Genomic DNA, 22,978 nt, shown 5'->3' with positions numbered 1-22,978 from the left:
TAAATCTGCAGTTAGTTTGTAAATCTCACTGTCCTTCTCATCAAGCTATTTTGTGAGCTTTTTAACAGTGTCCTCCAACCCAGCCTTCTCAGATTGAAGTTGTTGTTTGGCACAAGTGAGACCTTTGATCAGTTTAGCCATATACTCCCATTGAGCGAACATCTCCTCATATGCATGCTGTCTCCCTTCATTGTCCACATCAGATGAGCTCGAGTTTCCATCATCCTCTGAGCACATTGATTGATGACTCTTTGCCATCAATGCCACAACTTGTTTCTCTTCATCAGACCCGTCACTTGAGCTGGAGCTCTTTTCTTCATCACTATCACTCCAGGTTGCTGCTAAGGCTTTCTTTTTCTTAAGAGTGTTGGCACACTCAACTTGAATGTGTCTGAAACCATCACACTCTCGGCACTGTATTCCCATGTTTTTCTTGTCACCAGACTGCTGGGTTTGCTTATTGTTTCCACCAAATTTTCTCCTGGGAACATTCTCTTTTTCTCCAGGAAAGTTTTTCTTGTAATTCCTTTTCAAGAATTTTGCATAATTCTTGGTCAGTAAAGCAAGAGTCTCATCAGTGAAGCCATCAGACGCATCTGAGATTGACTTCTTTTCCTCCTTATGCACAAACGCAAGACTGTTATCAGTTTTTTCTTTTTTGGAATCTTTCTGCTTCTGCCTTTCTTCCACCGTGTAAGAGTCATTTCATAGTTCTGCAATGATCCAATTAACTCATCAAGATCAAGTTCCTCTACATTTCTCATTTCTTCTATAGAGGTAACTTTTGACATCAACTTTCGAGGCACAACTCCAAGAACCTTGCAAACCAGTTTTGCATTTGAGTAAGTCTTGCCTAGTGCATAAGATTCTCCGACAAGGGTATTTTTGGCCTACTATGATCGAGGATTCTATGGAATTTGTTAAAAAATGTGATAAATGCCAAAGATTCTCCAAGATACCTCGAGCAGCCCCAAATGAGCTTAAACAGATGCAAATCCCATGGCCATTTGTAGTTTGAGGAATAGTCCTGATCGGATCTTTGCCCACAAGAAAAAGGAATGTCAAGTAAGCAGTAGTTGTTGTCGACTACTTTACGAAGTGGGCAGAAGCTGAACCGCTCGCAGAAATCATGGCCAAGAAAGTGCTAAATTTCTTTATTAAAAACATTGTATGTTGATATGGATTGCCAAAGAAGATTGTATCAGATAATTGCACATAATTCTGACAGCGACCTGTTTAGCGATTTATGCGAACGACATGCCATAACGAAGAGTTTTTCATCAGTTGCCCATCCACAAGCCAACAAATAGGTAGAGGCTGTAAACAAAGATCTGAAGGACACGCTGAATAAAAGGCTCAAAGAGGCAAAGGGAGTGTGGCTAGAAAAATTGCTCGAAGTACTCTGGTCGTATAGAACAATGCACCGAACAACAACATGCCATACACCATTTTCTTTATCATATGGGTATAAGGCCATGTTACTAGTTGAGTTAGTTCCATCCTCGTATAGAAGGACAACATACAACCAGGATATGAATAACCAATTATTAATGGAGTCTCTGGACTTGGTTAATGAAAGGCTCGAACAAGCCCAACTATGAGTTGCAGCCTACCAGCAAAAAGGTCGCTCAATATTTTAACTCTAAAGTACGTGAAAGAAAGTTTGACGTAGGAGACTTGGTACTTAGAAGGGTTTTTCTCAACACTCGCGATCTGACTGCTGGAGTGCTTGGACCAAACTAGGAGGTTTCATATCAAATTGAAGAAATTCTCCAACTAGGCACATACAAATTTGCTCGCTTAAACGGAGATCTCGTTCCTCGCTATCAGAATGGAGAACACCTATGCAAGTATTATTAGTGAACATTTCTTTTTAAAGATTTTGCTTGTATTAATTTTACTTTTTACAAGTTTTTGAACAAGGGCTGGCCAATTCGATGGGTAGTCGCTTACAAGTGTAAGATCAATTTTTGATCACTCGTATAGACACAAATTTTTGTCTATTTTTTTACGAGAAATAAAAAGAACTGTGCACAACCAGTTATTCTTGCCAATTATTGTATTTATTACAAGTATTTTCTCATTACGTGTGTTGTTTTGCTACATTGTCATTGATTGTTTATAAGTACGCGAGAACTAATGTTTGAATATGTATTGGTCAATGGCAAGTGACTGAGAACCTTGAACTCCTCGATCACTTAGGGGGTATAGAAGATACTAAGCGAGCAAACCATATCATAAACGTATGTTGTGGATACCAAAAATCCACCAAGAAAAAATACATGATCCCGCGTTGAAATGAGTAAGGGTTTGCAAACATGAAGGAATTGACCCAACGAGAAACACAAGCTAAGTTATAGAGTTCGGGCTAGCCTAGAGCCTAATGCCTTCATGCTCGAATGAGGATGGAACACATTGTGAAAAATGATCTCTGTGGAAGCCAAAAGAAAACGTAACACACCTCCGAGGTAGTCCTAAGAGACCACGGGTCAAATGATTGAACCTTTGACCCTCACGATCTTGGCTGCATCCTAGACATGCTTGTCTCGCACATATGCATTATGCTGCACCACGCCTCGTGAAGCCGCCCGTGCACCTTGCCTCACCCACCTCGATGGAGACCCCATGGTCTCGCGCCCAGGTGTCGCGCACCAATGGGCCTCGCCCAGGTGCCGTCTCGTCCGAGTGCTCCAGCCGCCTCGCACCTCACGCAGCCACAACTCCTGCCTCGACCAGATGCAGCGCACCTAGGCACCTCGCGAAGCCGCTTGTGCACATTGCTTCGCCCGCCTCGATGGAGACCCCATGGTCTCGCACCCAGGTATCGTGCAGCTATGGGCCTCGCCCAGGTGCCGTCTCGTGCAAGTGCTCCAGCCGCCTCACGCCTCACGCAGCCACGACCCCTGCCTGTACCTGGGCGCCTCGGGAATTCGCCCGTGCACCTTGCCTCGCCCGCCTCGATGGAGACCCCATGGTCTTGTGCCCAGATGTCACGCACCTATGGGCCTTGCCTAGGTACCGTGTCGCGCGAGTGCTCGAACCGCCTCGCGCCTCACGCAGCCATGACCCCCACCTCCCCCAGGTGCAACGCAGCTAGGTGCCTCGCGAAGCTGCCCGTGCACCTTGCCTTGTCCGCCTCGATGGAGACCCCATGGTCTCGCGCCCAGGTGTTGCGCACCTATGGGCCTCAGCCAAGTGCCGTCTCGTGCGAGTGCTCCAGCTACCTCGCGCCTTATGTATCCATGACCCCCGCCTTGCTCAGGTGCCATCTCGTGCATGCATCTCGCGGCCCCCAAGCAATCTCGCCTCAACGCTCTTGTGGCCCCTTGCGCATGCGTCCCGCGGCCTCCAAGCAACCTCGACTCGATGGTCTTGCGTCCCCTCACACCTGCGCCTTGCGCATGGGTACCGCGGGGAAATGGTCTCGCAAAGTGAGATCATTGATTCATGCATGGGCATCAAGTCTTATTGTATACGTAGCAGGCATCGTTGAAGAGGCCTTATCTCTCTCCCTGAGATAAGCGCCATTAACGGGGGACCTCCCTCCCTGTGGGTCTCCCGGGATGTGAAGCCAAGGACCTCCTTAACATGCGTTAAAGGAAGGATAGGGAAGGCCTCACAACGATCTGGTACAAAGTCATAAGAGGTACAGAGTGCATTTACAAACCAAAGAGGAGTTAGAGTACGGACACGATGTACACGTTATCAAGTAGTGGTCGTACGAGTGAGGTACCTGTTGTGGTCCTCACTAGCCAATCTCTGACATCCGTATCATACATGTAGTGGTGGTACAAATTAGTACGAAGAGTGAAGGCACTACTTGCACGCCTCTGAACCTATACTAGAGCTGACAACACAACCTCCTGCACCACTACGTCTTGTGCCACCATCCTGACAATGTACTTATGTATAATTTTGTCACCCGGGACCACCATGTACAGGAGCCATTAAAGCTCCACTATAAATAGACCTTCACCCTTCCAGCATAAGGGTGGGAAAATTCATTGTAAGCTGAGGCCATAAAGCAATATTAGACTGTTTGCTCCATTGTTGATCTACATGTATTTTTCCTTGAGTCTATTCTAAGTTCTTATCCAGCCATCTTCTTACTAATCTTTGGGTTTTCCGACCTAACATCGTTGACGAGTTTCTGCCGTCAACAGTTTGGGGCCGTCTGTGGGAAGGATAAGTGCCAAGCCACTGTTCTTCCATTAACTCCAGCATAAAGAGATGCCAAGACGCTCTAAGCGACTGAGAGAACCACGAGAGGTGAGGTCCACCTCGACAGAGATCAGATGAAGGCCTCCATGAGGGATCCCCCACCACCCGAAGATGTGGGTGCAATAAAGGAGCCACGGGTTCCTAAGGGTGAAAAAGAAGCCCCGCCCCAGGCCATCTCACCTGATGAGAACCGTCCGAGGTCAGCAGCTGCCCCCGCGAGAGATGCTGGCGAGTTCCCACCCCTAAGGCCACCGCAGGTGCTGAACTCTGGCCAGCAAGATCTGGGCCCATCGATGCGTAGGCCTAACAAGCATCCCCGAGTCCATTCCGTGAGCTCAAGTTCTAGATCTTGATTTTACGAAGAGGAGATACGCGGACTGCACCGGAAGAACTAGAGGCTAGAAACCACCTTAGAGAACATGCAAGAGGTGTTGAACGACCTGCTACAAGGAAAATCAAGCATTCCCCTTCCTAGACGAAAGGAAAAAGGCCCAAAAGGTGGAGAAACCACAGTTCCTATGGATGATGGGAGGACTCGGCTCTCCACCAGTAATACCCCTCAGACAAAGCACCGTGAACATCCTAGGAAGGCGAAGTAGCCTCAAATGCCAAAGCAGAAGAACAACGCTAACCCTCCTGATGAAGCCGAAGTCACCTCTAGGGAGGCGCCACCTGACCTAAGAGAAAAGATTAATAGAAGGAGGTTAGAAGTAAGGACAACACCTCCTATGGCCCCTCCAAAAGGTAGAGAAAAGAGAAAGGCCGACCCTACCAAGCTGAGGGACTCCTTGAATATGAGGTGACATGAGCTAGACACCGAGATGATGAGCCTTCGGAGCAAGATCGTCACGGTGTCTGGGGGGCACATTACCGATGAAGAGTTCGACTACGAGTCACCCTTCTCGTGGGAAATTCAGTTGGAACGACTCCCGACTAACTTTAAAGAACCTCAAATGACCCCTTATGAGGGAAATACGGACCCTACATACCATCTAGACATGTTCAATTACCTAATGAAGCTGAGAGGAATTAATAGCAGGGCCAGGTGCCACTGCTTCACTGTCACGTTAAAAGGACCTACTTACAAATGGTTCAAAAGACTCCGACCAGGGTCTATTAGGTCATGGCAACAATTTTCTTACGAGTTTCTCCAACAACATGATGTCGTACGCAATTATACCCTACCTGGGACTAGCCTTCGCTAATATAAAGCAAGGTGAAAGAGAGAGCTTGAAGAGCTACATCCATAGGTTCAACAAGGAGGCGGCTAAAGTAGGAAGCCTGACCAGGGGAGAACTCAAGATGGAGATCACGGCCGGAGTGCGCCCAGGCAGTAAGCTTTGGGATAACATTCTTAAAAGGGAGTTCACAGACTTAGACGATTTCTACGAGCAGGCACAAAAGTACATTTGTGTCGAAGACGGCCATGAGAACTTGAAGGCATCACTTGTCAAGCACTCAGCCCTTGAAGGTTCGAATGACGAAAAAATGAAAAGGGTATACGATGGCCCAAGAGGTGACTACCAGAGGAAGCACAAACACGGAGGTAACCCTAGGCAAACATCCCACGCCTTCTACACCGACCTGACGCATACTAGACGCATACTAGGGAGCATATCTTCATAGCAAACAAGAATCAGGTCCCCTTTAGGAGACCCCCACCAATGAAGAGAGATCGGTCAAAGAGAGACCCTGGAAAGTATTGTCAGTATCATAAAGACATTGGGCACACCACCTTGGAATGCACTCATTTAAAGGTGGAAATAGTGGAACTCATACGCAGGGGGCACTTGGGAAGATACGTCCAAAGAGAAAATGAAAGACCAGGTGATAGACCACCCTCACCACGAGCGCGAGATGTGGCCCTAAAAGTGCAAGGAGAGGTGAGAACAATCTTCAGAGGACCAAGATTCGGAGGAGAATCGAGAAAAGGGCGAGATAGGTACCCTAAGGAAGCCAGACAAAGCCCACCTTTATGCATGCTAAGCTTAGAACAATGACCCCCAAAAAAATTTAAAGAGGAAAATGATTCAGTAACCTTCAGCAAAGAAGACGCGCGGGGTGTGCATTTCCCTCACAATGACCCCATGGTATTGACTGTTCAACTTGCAAAGATAAGGGTACATCGGGTCCTGGTGGACAATGGAAGCTCCATAGACATCCTATATCGCCCGACATTAGAGAAGATGAGACTAGGTATCAGAAACCTAAAGCCCTGTAACACCTCTCTATATGGGTTTACAGGAGACTCGATACAACCGTTGGGTACAATCGAGTTAGCCCTCACCATGGGAGAGCCTCCCGGATAGACCACTGTGTTGACGAACTTTGTCGTAGTAAGTTGCCCCTCGGCCTTCAACGCGATATTAGGGAGACCCTCCCTAAGATAATTGAAGGCGATAACCTCTGTATACCACTTGGCCATAAAATTCCCAACTCCTGGGGGGTGGCAAGCGCTAAAGGGGACCAGAAAGAAGCAAGGGAATGTTATAACATGTCCCTTCGCACAACCATGAGATCGCCAAAACTTATGGCGATGGTAGTGCATGAGAGCGCAAACTCGAGAGAGTTCAACCCCAAAATCACCGAGGAGATCAGAATCGATGGTTAAAGCTCCACTTTTAATATGAACATTAAAAGGGTTTCCACAATGAGCCCCCCCAATAACTACGAATTAGAGGGGTAACTTAGATGCCCTGATATGTAGAAAAAACATTGCACTCTCCTTATTTTTAATGAATATGTTTCTTATTGACATGTCACACTCCTCATTTACATGAACACGTATCTAACTCTTGTGTACCTATCACCAATTGGAATTATCAAAATGCATGAGAAAAATGATCAACATGCCCGATGAGATAAATCTCGCCAACCGCTTGGGGGGCAGAGTACACAGCCAAAAAGGGTCCTAAAAGAGACCCTTATAAAAACAAAATACATAAGGAAGAAAACCTTGCCAGGCATCTCTCGAGTTCATAAGGATTAGCTACCCTTATGAACATCAAGAGGGTAAAAAGGTCCTACAGGAAGAGCCTCCTAATAAAGGCTGATACCTCCACGAGAGGAAAAGCCTCAGGAAGAACCTTCTAATAAAGGCTGATACCTCCACGAGAGGAAAAGCCTCAGGAAGAACCTTCTACTAAAGGCTGATACCTCCACGAGAGGAAAAGCCTCAGGAAGAACCTCCTAATAAAGGTTGATGCCTCCACGAGAGGAAATACCTCAGGAAGGGCATCCACCAATAAACCTAGAACGACCACCAAGCCGTCTAGCCAAAAAGGGTCCTAAAAGAGACCCTTGCAAAAATAGTACTATGCATAATGATGAGAAGGACACTTCTCGCAAGAAATAATAAGCACATCCAAAAGTATATAAAAGGATGACTAGAACCCAAATGGTCAACATATCCTTATAGATACAATCAAGGTGCACCAAAGAGATACCTATCGAACCCCTTTCGCGTGGGCTCCAAAGGACCTCGAGCATAATAAATACAAAAAATTAAAATTAAAAAGAAAGAGAAGAGTCTACAAGAACGCCTAAAGGCCGCCCTATAGACTGGGGGCAAGTGTGGATACCAAAAATCCACCAAGAAAAAATACATGATCCTGCGTTGAAATGAGTAAGGGTCTGCGAACATGAAGGAATTGACCCAACAAGCAACACAAGCTAAGCTATAGAGTTCGGGCTAGCCTAGAGCCTAATGCCTTAATGCTCGAATGAGGATGGGCCACATTGGGCAAAATGACCTCTGTGGAAGCCAAAAGAAAATGTACACACCCCCGAGGTAGTCCCAAGAGACCACGGGTCAAATGATGGAACCTTTGACCCTCATGATCTTCGCTGCATCCTAGACATGCCCATCTCGCACATATGCACCATGCTGCACCACGCCTCATGGAGCCGCCCATTCACATTGCCTTGCCCGCCTCGATGGAGACCCTATGGTCTCGCACCCAAGTCTCGCGCACCTATGGGCCTGGCCCAGGTGTCATCTCGCTTGAGTGCTCCAGCCACCTCATGCAGTCATGACCCCCACCTCACCTAGGTGCAGTGCACCTGGGCGCCTTGCAAAGCCGCCCGGGCACATTGCTTCGACCACCTCGATAGAGACCCCATGGTCTCACGCCCAGGTGTCGCACATCTATGGGCCTCACCTCGCCCAGGTGTCGTCTCGCGCAAGTGCTCCAGCCGCCTCGCGCCTCACGCAGCCACGATCCCCACCTCGCCCAGGTTCAGCGCATCTAGGCATCTCACGAAGCCGCTCGTGCACCTTGCCTCGCCCGCCTCGATGGAGACCCCATGGTCTTGCGCCCAGGTGTCGCGCACCTATGGGGCTCGCCTAGGTGTCGTTTCAAGTGCTTCAGCCGCCTCGCGCCTCACGCAGCCACGACCCATGCCTCACCTCGCCCAGGTGCCATCTCGCACATGTGTCTCACGGCCCCCAAGCAACCTCGCGTCGACGGTCTCGCAGCCCCTTGCGCATGCATCCTGCGGCCCCCAAGCAACCTCGACTCGATGGTCTCGCATCCCCTCGCACTTGCGCCTCGCGCATGGGTACCACAGGGCATTGTTCTCGCGAAGTTAGATCATCGACTCATGCATGGGAATCTTATCGCATACGTAGCAGGCATCATTGAAAAGGTCTTATCTTTCTCCCTGAGATAAGTGCCATTAATGGGGCACCTCTCTCCCTGTGGGTCTCCTGGGATGTGAAGCCAAGGACCTCCTTAACACATGTTAAAGGAAGGATTGGGAAGGCCTCACAACGATCTGGTACGAAGTCAGAAGAGGTACAAAGTTCGTTTACAAACGAAAGAGGAGTTAAAGTACGGACACGATGTACACGCCAGACAAGTAGTGGTCGTACAAGTTAGGTACCTGTTGTGGTCCTCACCAGCCAATCGCTGACATCCGTATCATACATGTAGTGGTGTTAAAAATTAGTACGAAGAGTGGAGGCACTACTTGCATGCCTCTGACCCTATACCAGAGCCGACAACACAACTTCTTGCACCACTACATCTGATGTCACCCTCCTGACAATGTACTTATGTATAATTTTGTCCCCCGGGACCACCATGTATCAGGAGCCATTAGAGCTACGCTATAAATAAACCTTTACCCTTCCAACATAAGGGTGGGAAAATTCATTGTAAGCTGAGGCCATCAAGCAATATTAGACTGTTTGCTCCATTGTTGATCTACATGTATTTTTCCTTGAGTCTATTCTAAGTCCTTTTCTAGCCATCTTCTTACTAATCTTTAGGTTTTCCGACCTAACATCATTGATGAGTTTCTGCCGTCAACATAAGTAAACACACGATCAAAATAAGGGAAAGCATACTACGACACTTAGAGTATTTTTAAAAAAAATTGGCAGATTTGTGAAATAATAAAGTGTTATGCTAGGTTCGGTCATACGAGTAGATGTTATAATAACAATTGTAATATCAAAACGAAATATCTTTACATTGCAAGCAATTGCTGCTCGGATGTAATTAGAAATATTAAAATTAAATAAAACTGCCTTAGGCAGCAAAGTGTCTTAACACTGCGAACAATCTGTCCGGGTGTTCTAGTAACATATAAAAAAATTATGTTTATTGTGTAGCTGCATGGGAGTCCTCCTGAGGTTGCTGGTCGACGGTTGTTCTAGATTCTTCTTCTTTGGCTCCGTCAACGCCTGTCCCCAAGGAAAATTCAGGAGACTCTGGGGCATTCTTCTCCTCCTCTAAGCGAGCAGCGCATTGGGCAAGTTCAGCTTGTTTTACCTGCTCGGGAAGGTAATCAAAGTTCGCACCTTGATTGTTCTTCTAGAACATGTAAAAGCAGTTGAAGGTGGCTCCTTGGAACCTCTCCAAATTACTGGCATTCTGCTCTTCGAGCAGTTTAACCCGATCCTCTAGTCTGTTGGCCTTCTTCATGCTTGACAGATCTTCTTGAAACTTGAATGCCTCCTTATAGTTGGTCTCAGAGGCTTTCTTGAATTTTTCCTTAGCAACAACAACCTTAGCTAGATCTTCGTTGCTCTTCTTAAACTCCTCACTCAAAACAGTAGCTTTGTCCTCAACTCCTTTAACTTTGTCTTCAGGTGCTTTGATTTTGTCCTCAGCTATTTTGATTTTGTCTTCGACTGCTTTAACTTTGGCCTCCAATGCCTTGGAATTGGTTTCCCATGCTTTGATCTCCTAAGCATGTTTCGAGCCAATCTCCTCGACACGACGCCAACCGTTATTCATGATAAGAAGATCCTATGAACAGTAAAGAAATGAAGTTTTCAAAGCCAATAAAAGGAAATGTTGTTTGATTAAAATAAAATAAAGAAAAGAAACTTACGCTGATTACTTCGTTGAACCCACGAGCAAGGACCTGATCGGGTCTTAGTGAAGGGAGAGAAGCAAAGGCCTCATGGCTGCAGCAATACTTGGCTATCCACTGGACTTTATCAGTTGTGGAGCAGAAGGCATTGTTCAACAATTCTGTCATCGAAGATCCTCCCACCTGTTCGGTGGACTCAGTGCAAGGAGGAGGAGGGAGGAGGAGGAGTGGTTGTCTTGGAAGGAGTAGGAGCTGGAGGGTCTTCTGGTCGAGCCTTTTTTCTCAGAGGTTCCCCACTGGCATTTCTAGCACTTTTCCTGCTCGATTTTTTGGAGCTCGTAAGTTTGCCCCCGGAGGCATAAATGTCGAACGCGACATTGCTCTGCATGACAACAAGAAAAACAAGAACGAGCAGACATGTCAAATAATAGTTCTGCATAATAAGGAAGCCAATCAAAAGAAATTCTAAGTACTATACCCGAACTATAATTACTGGTCGCTACATTATCTAAGGAATTGCAGCTACAATCACTATCTGCCTCGAAGAAGTCCAAGCTAAAACTACTGGTCGGAAATTTAAAGTTATCGTCCCTGTCGAATAGATGATAAGGGTTGGGAAATGTATCTAAGAGTGAAAATTTTGTACCATTCTCGTTGGATTATTCAAATGTAGGACCAGCATATTCATGCAATTTTTGTTCCCCCCCCCCCCCCCCCCCCCCCATGTTGGGGAGGGATATTAGCTGGTCGGGCATTGAGGTCGGGCTCTTGAATGGTCACTCCCGTTGGGTGACGCCTTGGGGGTTGTGACACATCTTGTTACTGATCGAGGTTTTCTTGTTCCTTAGTATCATCTCCGGTGGCACTCCCCGCGGTCGATTCCCTCACCTTTGGTGAGGCTCTAAAAGGCCGACTAGCCTCAAATTATGTTCCATGACCAGCTCCTTGACGATTTTATCTATATGCATCATGCTAGCTAGGGCTGCAGCCCTTATCTCCATTTTTGGAGTGGGTTCTTGTCGATACCATGGACCAAGACACAGTATAAACTGACTAAGGATAGAAAAAATAAAAATCGACTAGAAGAATGTCGAATAGAGACTAAAGAGTTTACCTCCTCGTGTGAAGGCCATGTTATCTGCGACTAGGTCGGTTGTGAGGAAGTACTCTTGGAAGTACTTCCCCACATTGGATTCATAGGTTATATCACTCAGGAATGTGCGACCAGATTCCTGGTGATAAAAATGGAAGAACCCCGTGTTACTTTGGTTGGGGTTGGATTTGAGATCGAACAAGTAATTGATCTTGTGAGGGGTGGGCACAGTCCACTTTTTATGGTTGTACAAGATATAGAGTGTCGAAAGTACTCTATATCCATCGGGGGTTATTTGAAATAGGGCGACCTCAAAATAATTGGCTACCTCTTGGAAGAAGTCATGCAAGGGCAGAATATTCCCTGCTTCTATGTGTTGGCTCGACCAGGCGCTAAAGGTGCCCCCGGGCACGTTTTCCCTCTGGTCGGGTGTAGGCTTGTATAGAGTAATCTCAGGAAGTCCGTACTTCTTGGGATACTTTGCCACCATCCTGGTCGATATGATGATTGGAAGGACTATGTATCAGGGTACCTATGCTCGTGGGTCTTCATGTGGATGGAATTTTGGTTGGATCTCTGGTGGTGCCACCCTCAAGGGTTGAGGGTCATTTGAAGGACCCTCAGTATTAGCTGCTGGCTGCCTGATAGGTGAGTCCGTGATTTTTCCTTTTTTATGGGCAGTATGTTTGCACGACCCATGTTTGGTTGTTTTTTTGGAGAATTTTGAGGAAGGTTTGTTGTAGGAATTAGGGGTGGTGCCAAAGGCTCTGGAAAGGGTAGAGAAGGTTGTTCCTGATCCTCAAACAGCAGAGCAAGGTGATCGTTGTCTATTGGTTTCTCACCTCCCAAGGGATCATGCATGAATATTTGAGAATGATAACGGGGAAGTGAGAATCTACAACCAATAGAGAAAAAAGAACAAAAAGAAAAATAAGGATAATGCCACTCGTGGATAAAAGTTAAGCTCTTATACGAGTAGCAACATCCTAAGAAAAACACAACAAACATACGAGCAGGTTGGAAAATGGATCAAAAAGTAAATGTGAAAAGTTTTTTCTAAAAAAAATTTCAACTTCGAAAATGGGCGGGACAAGTGAAAGAAAAAGTGCCAAGGGGACAAGTGAAAGTGGTCTTATCTTGATCCTCCATTGCATTCTGAATTTGAAAATAGCCAGAATAGCCATCAAGAAAGAAATAGAATGGATGACCATCTACACATTCATGGATTTGATCTATGAATGGGAGTAGAAAATGAACTTTGTGGGATGTGACATTTAATTTTCGATAATCAATGCACATGTGCCACCCTGTCACAATTTTTGTGGGGACAATGACCCTTTTTTTGTTTTGGACCATAGTGACACTAGATTTCTTTGGCATGACTTGAGTTGGACTAACCCATTTGCTATCAGCTATTGAGTAAATAATACCAGCATCTAGCAATTTCAAAACTTCATTTTTTACAACTTCTTTCATTGTGGGGTTCAGTCTCCTTTCCGGGTCTCTGCGAAGGATAGCCTCGTCCTCCAAATTGATTCGATAGAAGCAAATTAAAGGGCTAATGCCTTTGATATCAGCAAGAATCCAACCTATCGCAGATTTATGCATTTGCAGTAGCTCGAGTAACTGCAATTCTTGAGAATTTTGAAGGTTGGACGAGATGATAAATGGAAAGGTTTAACTATCTCCCAAGAACACATGTTTGAAACCCTCAAGAAGTTGGGTCAATTGAACAATTGGAACCTCTTCAGCTGAAGTTTTTGGCTGAGCCCTCTCTTGAGGTAGCTCTTCAAAGCGAGGTTGCCAAAACTTAGTCCCTTTATTGCGTGAGTCTATGTGATTTGATATTGCAAGAGTAGACTCAATAGAACTGGGACTTTCATTGTTAGACAAAAGGAGGAGTTCATCAACATTATCGAAGTTGTTGCACAATTGAACCTCCTTGGGAATTAAAGTGTCAATCATGAATGTTTGATAACATTCATCATCTTCTCGGGGTTGTTTCTCGATGCGGAAGATATTGACTTCAAGAGTCATATTTCCAAACGATATCTGTTGGGAATTGTGCTTTAAAAGCAATTGTAGTAGACAATGATTTTAATGAAATAAATAAATGAATTGAATTATTGTATGTATGTAGCTTATGTACTAAATTATTTATAATAATATTAAGTAAAAATAAGAAAATTCTCAAGTTAATCTATGTTGTCCCAATCTCATATTGGTATGAGAGGATCGAGATTGAGATAATGAACTTAAATAGTTTGCAGTAAAATAAAGTTATGGAATCTTTAGATTAATTACTGCTAGTACGGTCCACTAGTATTATGAATACATGTGACCTAGATCCGGGTTACTAGTATAGTAGGACACTTTAGTGGAGGTACTTTTCATGCTGAGAGTATGTAGAACTAGACCAAATGTGATTTATTAATACTTGTTTAAATATCATTCCGTAGTATTATAAAACACATCAACTGATGATCATATACAAAATGATTTTAATCCTGAAGTAACTATGAACTCCTTTATTTGTTACTTGATCCTTTGATTCATGCGTTACAGTTTGTAGTAATGATCATGCTAAGAACAATTGCTTTGGGGACTCAATGATCTATACTTTCTTATAGATTGAATGATGATTCCCTTTTGGGTTGGCTTTTAGAACTGAAAAGGTTATTGACGTCAAATTCACAATCAGATTATGAATTAACCTTCATGGTAAAATGGTAATTTGATTCCCATTTAATTATGAATCATCAATAGAGAATTAATTTGTATGTAATGATTGTTAGGAATGAGTTTCCTAATACGCAGCGGAATAGTGATAGGTTGGCCCAGTGTACAACAAAAATTTTGTAACATATTTAAACTACTTTTAAATATGTGGATCCATTAATAGAAATACATTAATCATAAACAAGAAAAGAATAAAGAACATACCTCTTGATGCCTATCAAGCGTCCTTGCTATCTTTTTGTAAAATAAACGATCTTCCTATCCAAGTTGCTCCCAGGTACTCACATCAAGATCTCCCACAACGTTCTCTACACCTCAAGAAGTGTGTGGGCACTTAGAGAATAAAGGATGATATATTTCTAATTCAACTTGATGTACTCAACACATGAGATCAAGTGAATAGGCCTGAGATTGGTTCTGTATCTTTTTCAGGGAGAGATGGAAAGTATCGTTCTTTTCTTAGAGCGAATAAATTCAGTATCTCGTTTTTTTTCTTCTTCTGATAAGTCTAACTTAAATAGAAAATATTTAAATTTAAAAATATATATATGTAACCAATTACAATTTATCTTTTAATTAATTAATTATCTTATTAATGAAAATATCAAAACTAACTTTTTGAATTTTTCTTTAATTAATTAATTAAATAAATAAAAGGGAAAAATCCATCCCTGATTTCTATAGCGGCACGCCACACACAGTCCAGGGACTGTGTGTGTCGTGCAGTACCCTATAAAATAAGGATATTTATTTTCTCAACTATTATTTAATTATTTATTCAAACTACCTTATTAGATAAAATCCAACAACATGATAATTAATTCAAATTTGAATCTGTTGACTGTGATTTTAGCAAACGACGTAAGAACGTCAAATACGACAAGCTTTTAAGAGAATTATAAACGACAACAGACAGTTTTTATCAATGAAAGTAAATAACACGAGATTTTATAGTGGTTCAGCCCCGATAATCGGTAATAGCCTAATCCACTTAGAGATTTTATTACTGTATTCACACTCAAGATCAGATGAACCAGTGTCAACTGAGTTTCTTCAGTGCAAATATTCCAGAATACAAAAAAGGGTTCTCTCAGGAAAATCACACTTTCTCTCTCTAGAACACAGATTAACTCTCAATTTGCCAAAAATAAGTCCTTTTATGATCCTCCCAACCCTCTATTTATAGACCTGAGATTCTCAACTGATATCCCCTTTAGATAGGGATATTTTATTATTCACCTTATATTTATATTACAAAATAAATGTTTGAAATACAACTGATCCTAAATTCGAGTGAGGAATGAGAGATTCCCAGATGCTTAGACCAATTCTCACTGAAGTCGTTTCGGGAAGTTTGACGTAGTCTCACATGCATGTTGATTACTCCTTCAAGCTTTTCGTGGGTCAAAGGTGGTATGTGCATGGCTCTCCTCGGACCAAAGGTCATGTAAGTTTAGCTCTCCTCGGACCAAGGTGGTCCGAGGCCACTTCCTTTGCTCCTTACCTCGGGCAAGTCCGAGGTATACTCCTTCATTGTGTCCGATCGGACACAATGGTTTTCTCCTTGGCTTAAGGTGGTTCGAACCACCCTCTTTGGCATCTCACCTTGGTCAAGCCCGAGCCCATTTCCTTCAATCAAGGTCCGATCGGACCTTGTACTCTCCTCCTCGGACCAAGGTGGTCCGAGCCATCTCTTCATGCCATCTCCTCGGACCAAAATGGTCCAAAGGCTCCTCTCCCATGGGCATGTCCGATCGGACATGCTGCCCTTCTCCTCGGACCAAGGTGGTCCGAGCCTCTCTCTTTCAACCAAGGTCCGATCGGACCTTGTACTCTTCTCCTCGGACCAAGGTGGTTCGAGCCTACTTTCCTCCTCCTCCTCACCTCGTTCAAGCCCAAGCCTACCTCTTCCATGGCACACCCGATCGGCCATTATGTGGCTTTCCCCTTGACTAAAACTTAAGCCTTAGTCATTCTCTTTGGACACGTTCGAGCCAAAATATCAAGAGGTCCCCTAAGCTTAGGTCCGATCGGACCTATTGCTTTTATCCCTTGAACCAAAATCCAAATCTCTCCTTCAATCTTCTTGGACTTGGCTTCAAATCAATTATTAGGGTCTTCAAACTGGGGTCTGAGCCAAGCAACCCCCAGACCAAATATTCTCTTCGGTCGGGTGTATTTGGCTTGACTATCTGTCCAATTTCTTAACTGATATATTGGGCCATTGCTAAGCCAGATCACCTCACTAACTCATGCCATGTGCCAATTTTACTGCCACGTCATTCTTTTCAAATTTTTGGGATAATAGAATCTATTATATATTTTTAAAAATGATCACATATAATTAATTATTTGAATAAATATTAATCTTTTAAATTCAAATCCAATTTGAACTTATCAGATTATTATCTCCCACTCAAATAAAGATATTTAATTAATTCTACTAATTAATTAAAACCAATTTTAATTAAATAACAATTTCAAAATTTTGATATTTATTTTATTATAATTTCAAAAATTATACAATAATTAATTTTGATAATTACAACTATTTTATAATTAATTAATTAATCACTATTATCACATAATTGCATATTTGGCCCGAAGAACAAATTTCTTCTTAAATATGTTTTTTTACCGTTTTACTTTTTATATCAACTCTTGCCTTGAATAGTGTTGATAGAGCCATTGTGGGGACCTATGGACCTATAATTCCAAGCTCCAATAAATTTGTGATTATTAATTAAACTCTTTAATTAAATAATCTTAATTTATTAATCTCATGATTACTCCACTATAAATATGAGAGTGCACTATTGTAATTATAGACATTTCATTTATTGAGTACTTTATAACAATAAAGTGTCCATTGATATAATCATTATATACAAATTAGACCTCTATTAATGGTTCATAATTAACCGGAAATAGAATTCCCGTTTTACCCTTTAAATTATATATTGTTTCCTTAAGTACCATTGACTTTACTAGTGAAGGTTAATTCATAACTAAATTATGAATTTGAGCTCAATAATCTTTTAGTCCAAAAAGTCAACCCTTAAGAGAATCATTATTCAATCTCTTACGAGAAGGTATAGATTCCTTATCTGTATACCATGTCCCCAACCATTTACATTAATGAGTTCCCAAAACAAAAGTTTATAGCCTGATCATTCTGACAAACCCTGATGAGTGAATCAAAGAACTCATATAACATAAACATGAGTTCATAGTAACTTCATGATTAAGATCTATTTGTATATGATCATCAATTGATATATTTAATTAATACTTCGAACAGTATTTGACTAAGTATTAATAAACATATCTGGTCCAGTTCTATATATCCTCTAATATATAAAGCATCTTCACTAAAGTATCCTACTACACTAGTAATCCGGATCTAGATCACTTGTATTCATAATACTAGTAGACTGTACTTGCAGTAATTAATCTAAAGATTCCATAACTTTATTTTACTGCGAACTATTCAAGTTCATTTATCTCAAACACAATCCTCCCGTACCAATATGTGGTTGAGATCACATATATGAACTTAAGAATTTTTCTGATATTTACTTAATATTATCACAGAATAATATAGTTCATAAAATATGCATAAAAAATTTAGTTTATTTATTTATTTCTTAAAAACAATGTCTATTACATATGCTTTCAGGGCACAATTCCTAATAATGATTATATCAATGGATACTTTGTAATTACAATAAAGTACTCAGTAAATATATGTCTTTAATTCTCAAGAGTTTAGTCTCATATTTATAGTAAAATAATCATGAGATGAATAAATATGATTATTGACTCAAAGAGTTTTGGTTAATAATCTTTAATTTATTGGAGCTTGGAATTATTGGTCCATAGGTCCCCGGGGCGACTCTATCAACACTAATCAAGGGAAGAGTTGATACAAGGGTTAAAGTGTAAATGAGCTATTTGAGAGAATATTTATTCTTCGGGATAAATGTGCAATTATGTGATAATTGAAGTTGCACAATTTATTATTGCATTTGTGCAATTTTGAAATTGTGTAGAAATAAAAGAAATTTATTTTAATTAATTATTTTATTTAAGTGTGAATAAATAAATATGGATAGTCAAAATTATTTTTGATTATTATATCCATTTAATTAATAATAAGATGATGATGGAAATTCAAATTTTGAATTTTGAAATTTAAGTTGTTATCTTTTTCCTTAAAAAGATGATACCTTATTTGAATATCTAATTATTAATTAATTAAAAATAAAAGCACATGAAAAATCAAAATCTCATTTTTCAGAGATAGGCCACACGCATAGGGCTTGGACTACTCTATGCGTGTGGCACATCAGATGTTATCTGATATTGGTTTTTCATTTTTATTTTTTAATTTATTAATTAAACATTTTAAAAAGGGATTTTAAATGGAATGTTAGTTTTTTGTCTATCACCATTATTATTATAAAAAGTGATTGATTTTTCTTTATTACTATTATTATGGTAATAATGTCTATATATTCTATTTGATAGAAAATAGAAAGAACAAGTTTTTGACAGTTTTTTTTTTTTTTTTTGTACAAGAAGAAAAACTATCTTCTTTTTCACAAGAAAGAAAAACCTATTTTCTCTAGCCTAGAATCAAAAGTCTCATGTGTTGAGAATACTTTTGTGTAATGACCCAACTAATTCTAAGACTTTGGACCATTAAAACTACTATTCATAGACACTATTCTTAAGAAAACATACATATGAAACATTCATAACTTTATTAAAAAAACTATAAAGTAAATGTTGAAATACTTAAATGCGGGGTATGGGATCCCATTGTTTGAAAATAAAACATAACTTAATTATTAAATAAATTTGTTACAAAAAAAAGTGCGAAGAATACATAGAAAATCATAATTTAAAAAGACTAAAAACAACTTCGTCCTCAAATCACTCACGCAGTCCATCGACTCCATTCTTCCTCAATACACAATCCCAAGTTGCCAAGAATCTTTCTACCACCATAACTATTTTTCTGCACATATAAAATAAAGGAAGAGCCTAATTCCCAGCAAGGAAAATCTACTAAAAACATAAACATAAACATATAACATATAAACATATGACTATAATAACGCATACCACAAAAGACTACACTATTAATGGCCATTATGACATGTGATAAACCATCTATGTCCCCTGTCTAATATTTGAGGTAGGTTAGATCACATGGTAGTATATGATAACCCATCTAGATCCCCTTTCTAATATTTGAGGTAGGGTAAATCACATGGTAGTATATGATAACCCATCTGGATCCCCTGTCTAATATTTGAGGTAGGGTAAATCATAACTCTAAACATGAAAATGATAAGCATAGGGCTTGCTAACTAAGCAACTATGAGCCCTAGATACATAAAAAATGCATAACATAACATAACATAACATAAAATTATCATAACATATTATACATAAACATAACACATAAACATATAGAAACTATCCTATTTTCCTTACCAATACCTGGATGTGAGAACAAGGACGGAATTTCAGAACACTCCTAAAACCAACACGAAAGAGGTGAGTATTTCTAAAAGAAAAGAGATGAAAAGGAATGAACTAAAGCACCGAGAAGATACTTACCGACAAGAAACCTCAAGTACTTAGATGCCTAACCAAGAATGGAAAACAACGAGTTAGGATTTGAGTAGAGAAAAGCTATAAGAACTAATGAAACATACAGAAATGATCTAGGAATAGGAATACCATTGAATGCACTATAACCAAACTACACCTCGATATCGAAAAGCACACTATTAACTTTACTTCCCAAGTGTTTAATAAGCTTAAGATGATAAAGATTATAACCCCAACCCAAGTGTTTAACACTCTAAAGTAAACGTAGCTACTTGAAGGCTCTGAACTCAGCTTGAAGAATGAAAGAAATGGATGGGTACTAGGTCCTATTTATAGAGTTCAAGAATGAAAAGATCTTCTTTTAGCTTGAATAAAATAATGACTATTTAATTGAAAAACATTTGAATATTCGTTTAGCGGAGGCTTAAGACTCGGTAAAAATGATTCAGAAGCTTGCTAAGAGGTTATGGGTTAAATTGAGCTCGGTTTCAAAATTATTCAAAAATCTTGCCCTAGAGCCGATATATCGCCCATGGTAGGCGATATATCGCATGTGCTTATATTCCCAAGGCTTGTCGAAACGTTCGTGCGAAGTTACGTGTTTTTCGTATTCCCCGAGTGGCGATATATCGCCCCTAGAGCTGCGATATATCGACATACGTTGAAATATTATACACATAATTGACTTTTTCAGCTTAATTTGAATTGGGTAAACAACTTTGACTGAGTTCTAATACGATTTTAAAGCTGCTGGCAGGTTCTGGGGTTCTCAAATATTTCTCTTATAAAACTATTCATAAAAAATGCTTAATTTCTCAATAAACATGCACACGACAAGTGTCATGATCTTATTAGTTCTATCTAAACTTTATAGTATAATAAATATCATCTTCATGATCAACTATATTAATCAAACCTTAGGTTATAATCAATATTCTTAAACTATAGGTTAAACTTATAAAATCTATAAGTGTTGCTACGAGTGTTCAACTAAGTCCCGGATTGAACCAAAATCCACAGTAATAAACATACTATAACTAGTACTAGCTATTACTACTACTACTACTACTACTACTACTACTACTACTACTACTACTACTACTATCTAACTAGCTAAGTAAAGTTCTGGGACTCTAAAATTCTCCCATACTAAAAAGAATTTCGCCCCCGAAATTTACTTACCAAACAATTTCGGATACCGGGCTTGCATGTCTTCCTCCAACTCCCACGTTGCCTCCCATTTAGAACTATTACTCCATAGGACTTTGACTATCGGAATACTCTTGGACCGTAACTGCTTCATCCCTCTATCTAGGATGCTAACTGGTCGTTCCTCGTAACTCAAGTCTTTCTGGAGTGCTATTGTATCGTACTTGAGTACGTGAGATGGGTCTAACACATATTTACGCAGCATTGAGATGTGGAACACATTATGACTATCTGCTATAGCTGGCGGTAAGGCTAATCTATATGCAACTGCTCCCACTTTTTCCAATATCTCAAAAGGACCTATAAAACGGGGACTAAGCTTGCCTTTCTTCCCAAATCGCTTCACACCTTTCGTAGGAGATATCTTCAGGAAGACTTGATCTCCGACCTTGAATTCCACATCACGTCGCTTGGCATTCGCATAACTTTTCTGACGACTTTGAGCAGTAAGCATACACTTTCTAATTAGTGCTACTGCTTCTTGAGCTTTTATAACAGCTTCGGGACCAAGGAGCTGCCTTTCTCCTACTTTGTCCCAATGTAATGGTGATCGGCACCTTCTTCCATAAAGTAACTCATAAGGTGCCATCCCGATCGTTGACTGGTAGCTATTGTTGTAGGAGAACTCTATCAGCGGCAAATACTTATTCCATGATCCTCCAAATTCAAGTACACAAGCGCGCAACATATCTTCTAAAATCTGTATGGTGCACTCGGACTAACCATCTGTCTGAGGATGAAAAGCTGTACTAAGACTTAACTTGGTACTCATGGCTTGCTGTAAGCTTCCCCAAAATCTCGATGTGAACATCGATCCTCTATCTGATACTATTGTCTTGGGGATTCCATGCAACCGTACTATCTCTTAGACATAGATGTCTGCGTATTGATCCGCTGTGTATGAAGTCTTAACAGGCAGGAAATGAGCTAACTTGGTTAGTCTATCTATGACTACCCAAGCTGAATCATGCTGCTTACTTGTTCATAACAAACCTGTCACGAAGTCCATAGCTATATCGTCCCATTTCCATTCTGGTATGCTAAGTGGTTGTAATAAGCCTGCAGGCCGCTGATGTTCTGCTTTCACTTACTGGCATATTAAGCATTTAGACACAAATTTTTCTATGTCCTTATTCATCCCTGGCCACCAATATATTGCCTTGATGTCGTGAGTCACATTGGTCGACCCTGGGTGAACTGAGTATGGGGTACTGTGTGTTTCTTCTAGAATTGTCATCTTAATCCTTTGATCATTTGGCACGCATACCCGATCCTTATATCTCAATAATCCTTGACCTGATATTGAGAAATCTGTGGCCTTACCTTCTCTAACTGCATCCATATGTGCCACTAATGTGTCATCATGCCCTTGCCCAATCCGTATATCTTCTAACAGATTTGACTGGATAGACAAATTAGCCAGCTTACCGATGACTACTTCTATTCCAGCATTGATCAGCTCCTGCTGTAGTGGCTTTTCTATTTTGGCTAGTGCTGCTATACTTCCATAACTCTTCCTACTTAGCGCATCAACAACTACATTTTCCATTCCCGGGTGGTATAGGATTTCACAGTCATAATCCTTTACTAGCTCTAACTACCTGCGCTTCCTAATGTTGAGCTCTTTCTGAGTGAAGAAGTACTTTAAGATTTTTGTGTCCGTATAAATCTCACACCGTTCTTCGTAAAGATAATGGCGCTAGATTTTCAATGCAAAGACCACCACTAACTCCATAGCGTGAGTTGGATAGCGTTGCTCGTACTCCT

At 41.1% G+C, this 22,978-nt stretch overlaps 1 protein-coding gene across 1 annotated transcript; it reads right to left on the bottom strand.

The window, feature by feature from the left end:
* Window positions 1–45: 45 nt before the first annotated feature.
* On the bottom strand, window positions 46–10,713 carry LOC133815118 (uncharacterized). The gene is made up of 3 exons (XM_062247997.1): window positions 10,564–10,713; window positions 10,094–10,385; window positions 46–683 (listed from the first exon to the last, which is right to left on the bottom strand). Exons 1-3 carry the CDS (start codon window positions 10,711–10,713, stop codon window positions 46–48), a joined length of 1,080 nt encoding a protein of 359 aa, XP_062103981.1.
* Between the last annotated feature and the right edge of the window lie 12,265 nt (window positions 10,714–22,978).

Source organism: Humulus lupulus, chromosome 2 (genome assembly GCF_963169125.1).
Source record: "Humulus lupulus chromosome 2, drHumLupu1.1, whole genome shotgun sequence".
Taxonomy (NCBI): domain Eukaryota; kingdom Viridiplantae; phylum Streptophyta; class Magnoliopsida; order Rosales; family Cannabaceae; genus Humulus; species Humulus lupulus.
This window is presented reverse-complemented; position numbering and strand designations above follow the sequence as displayed.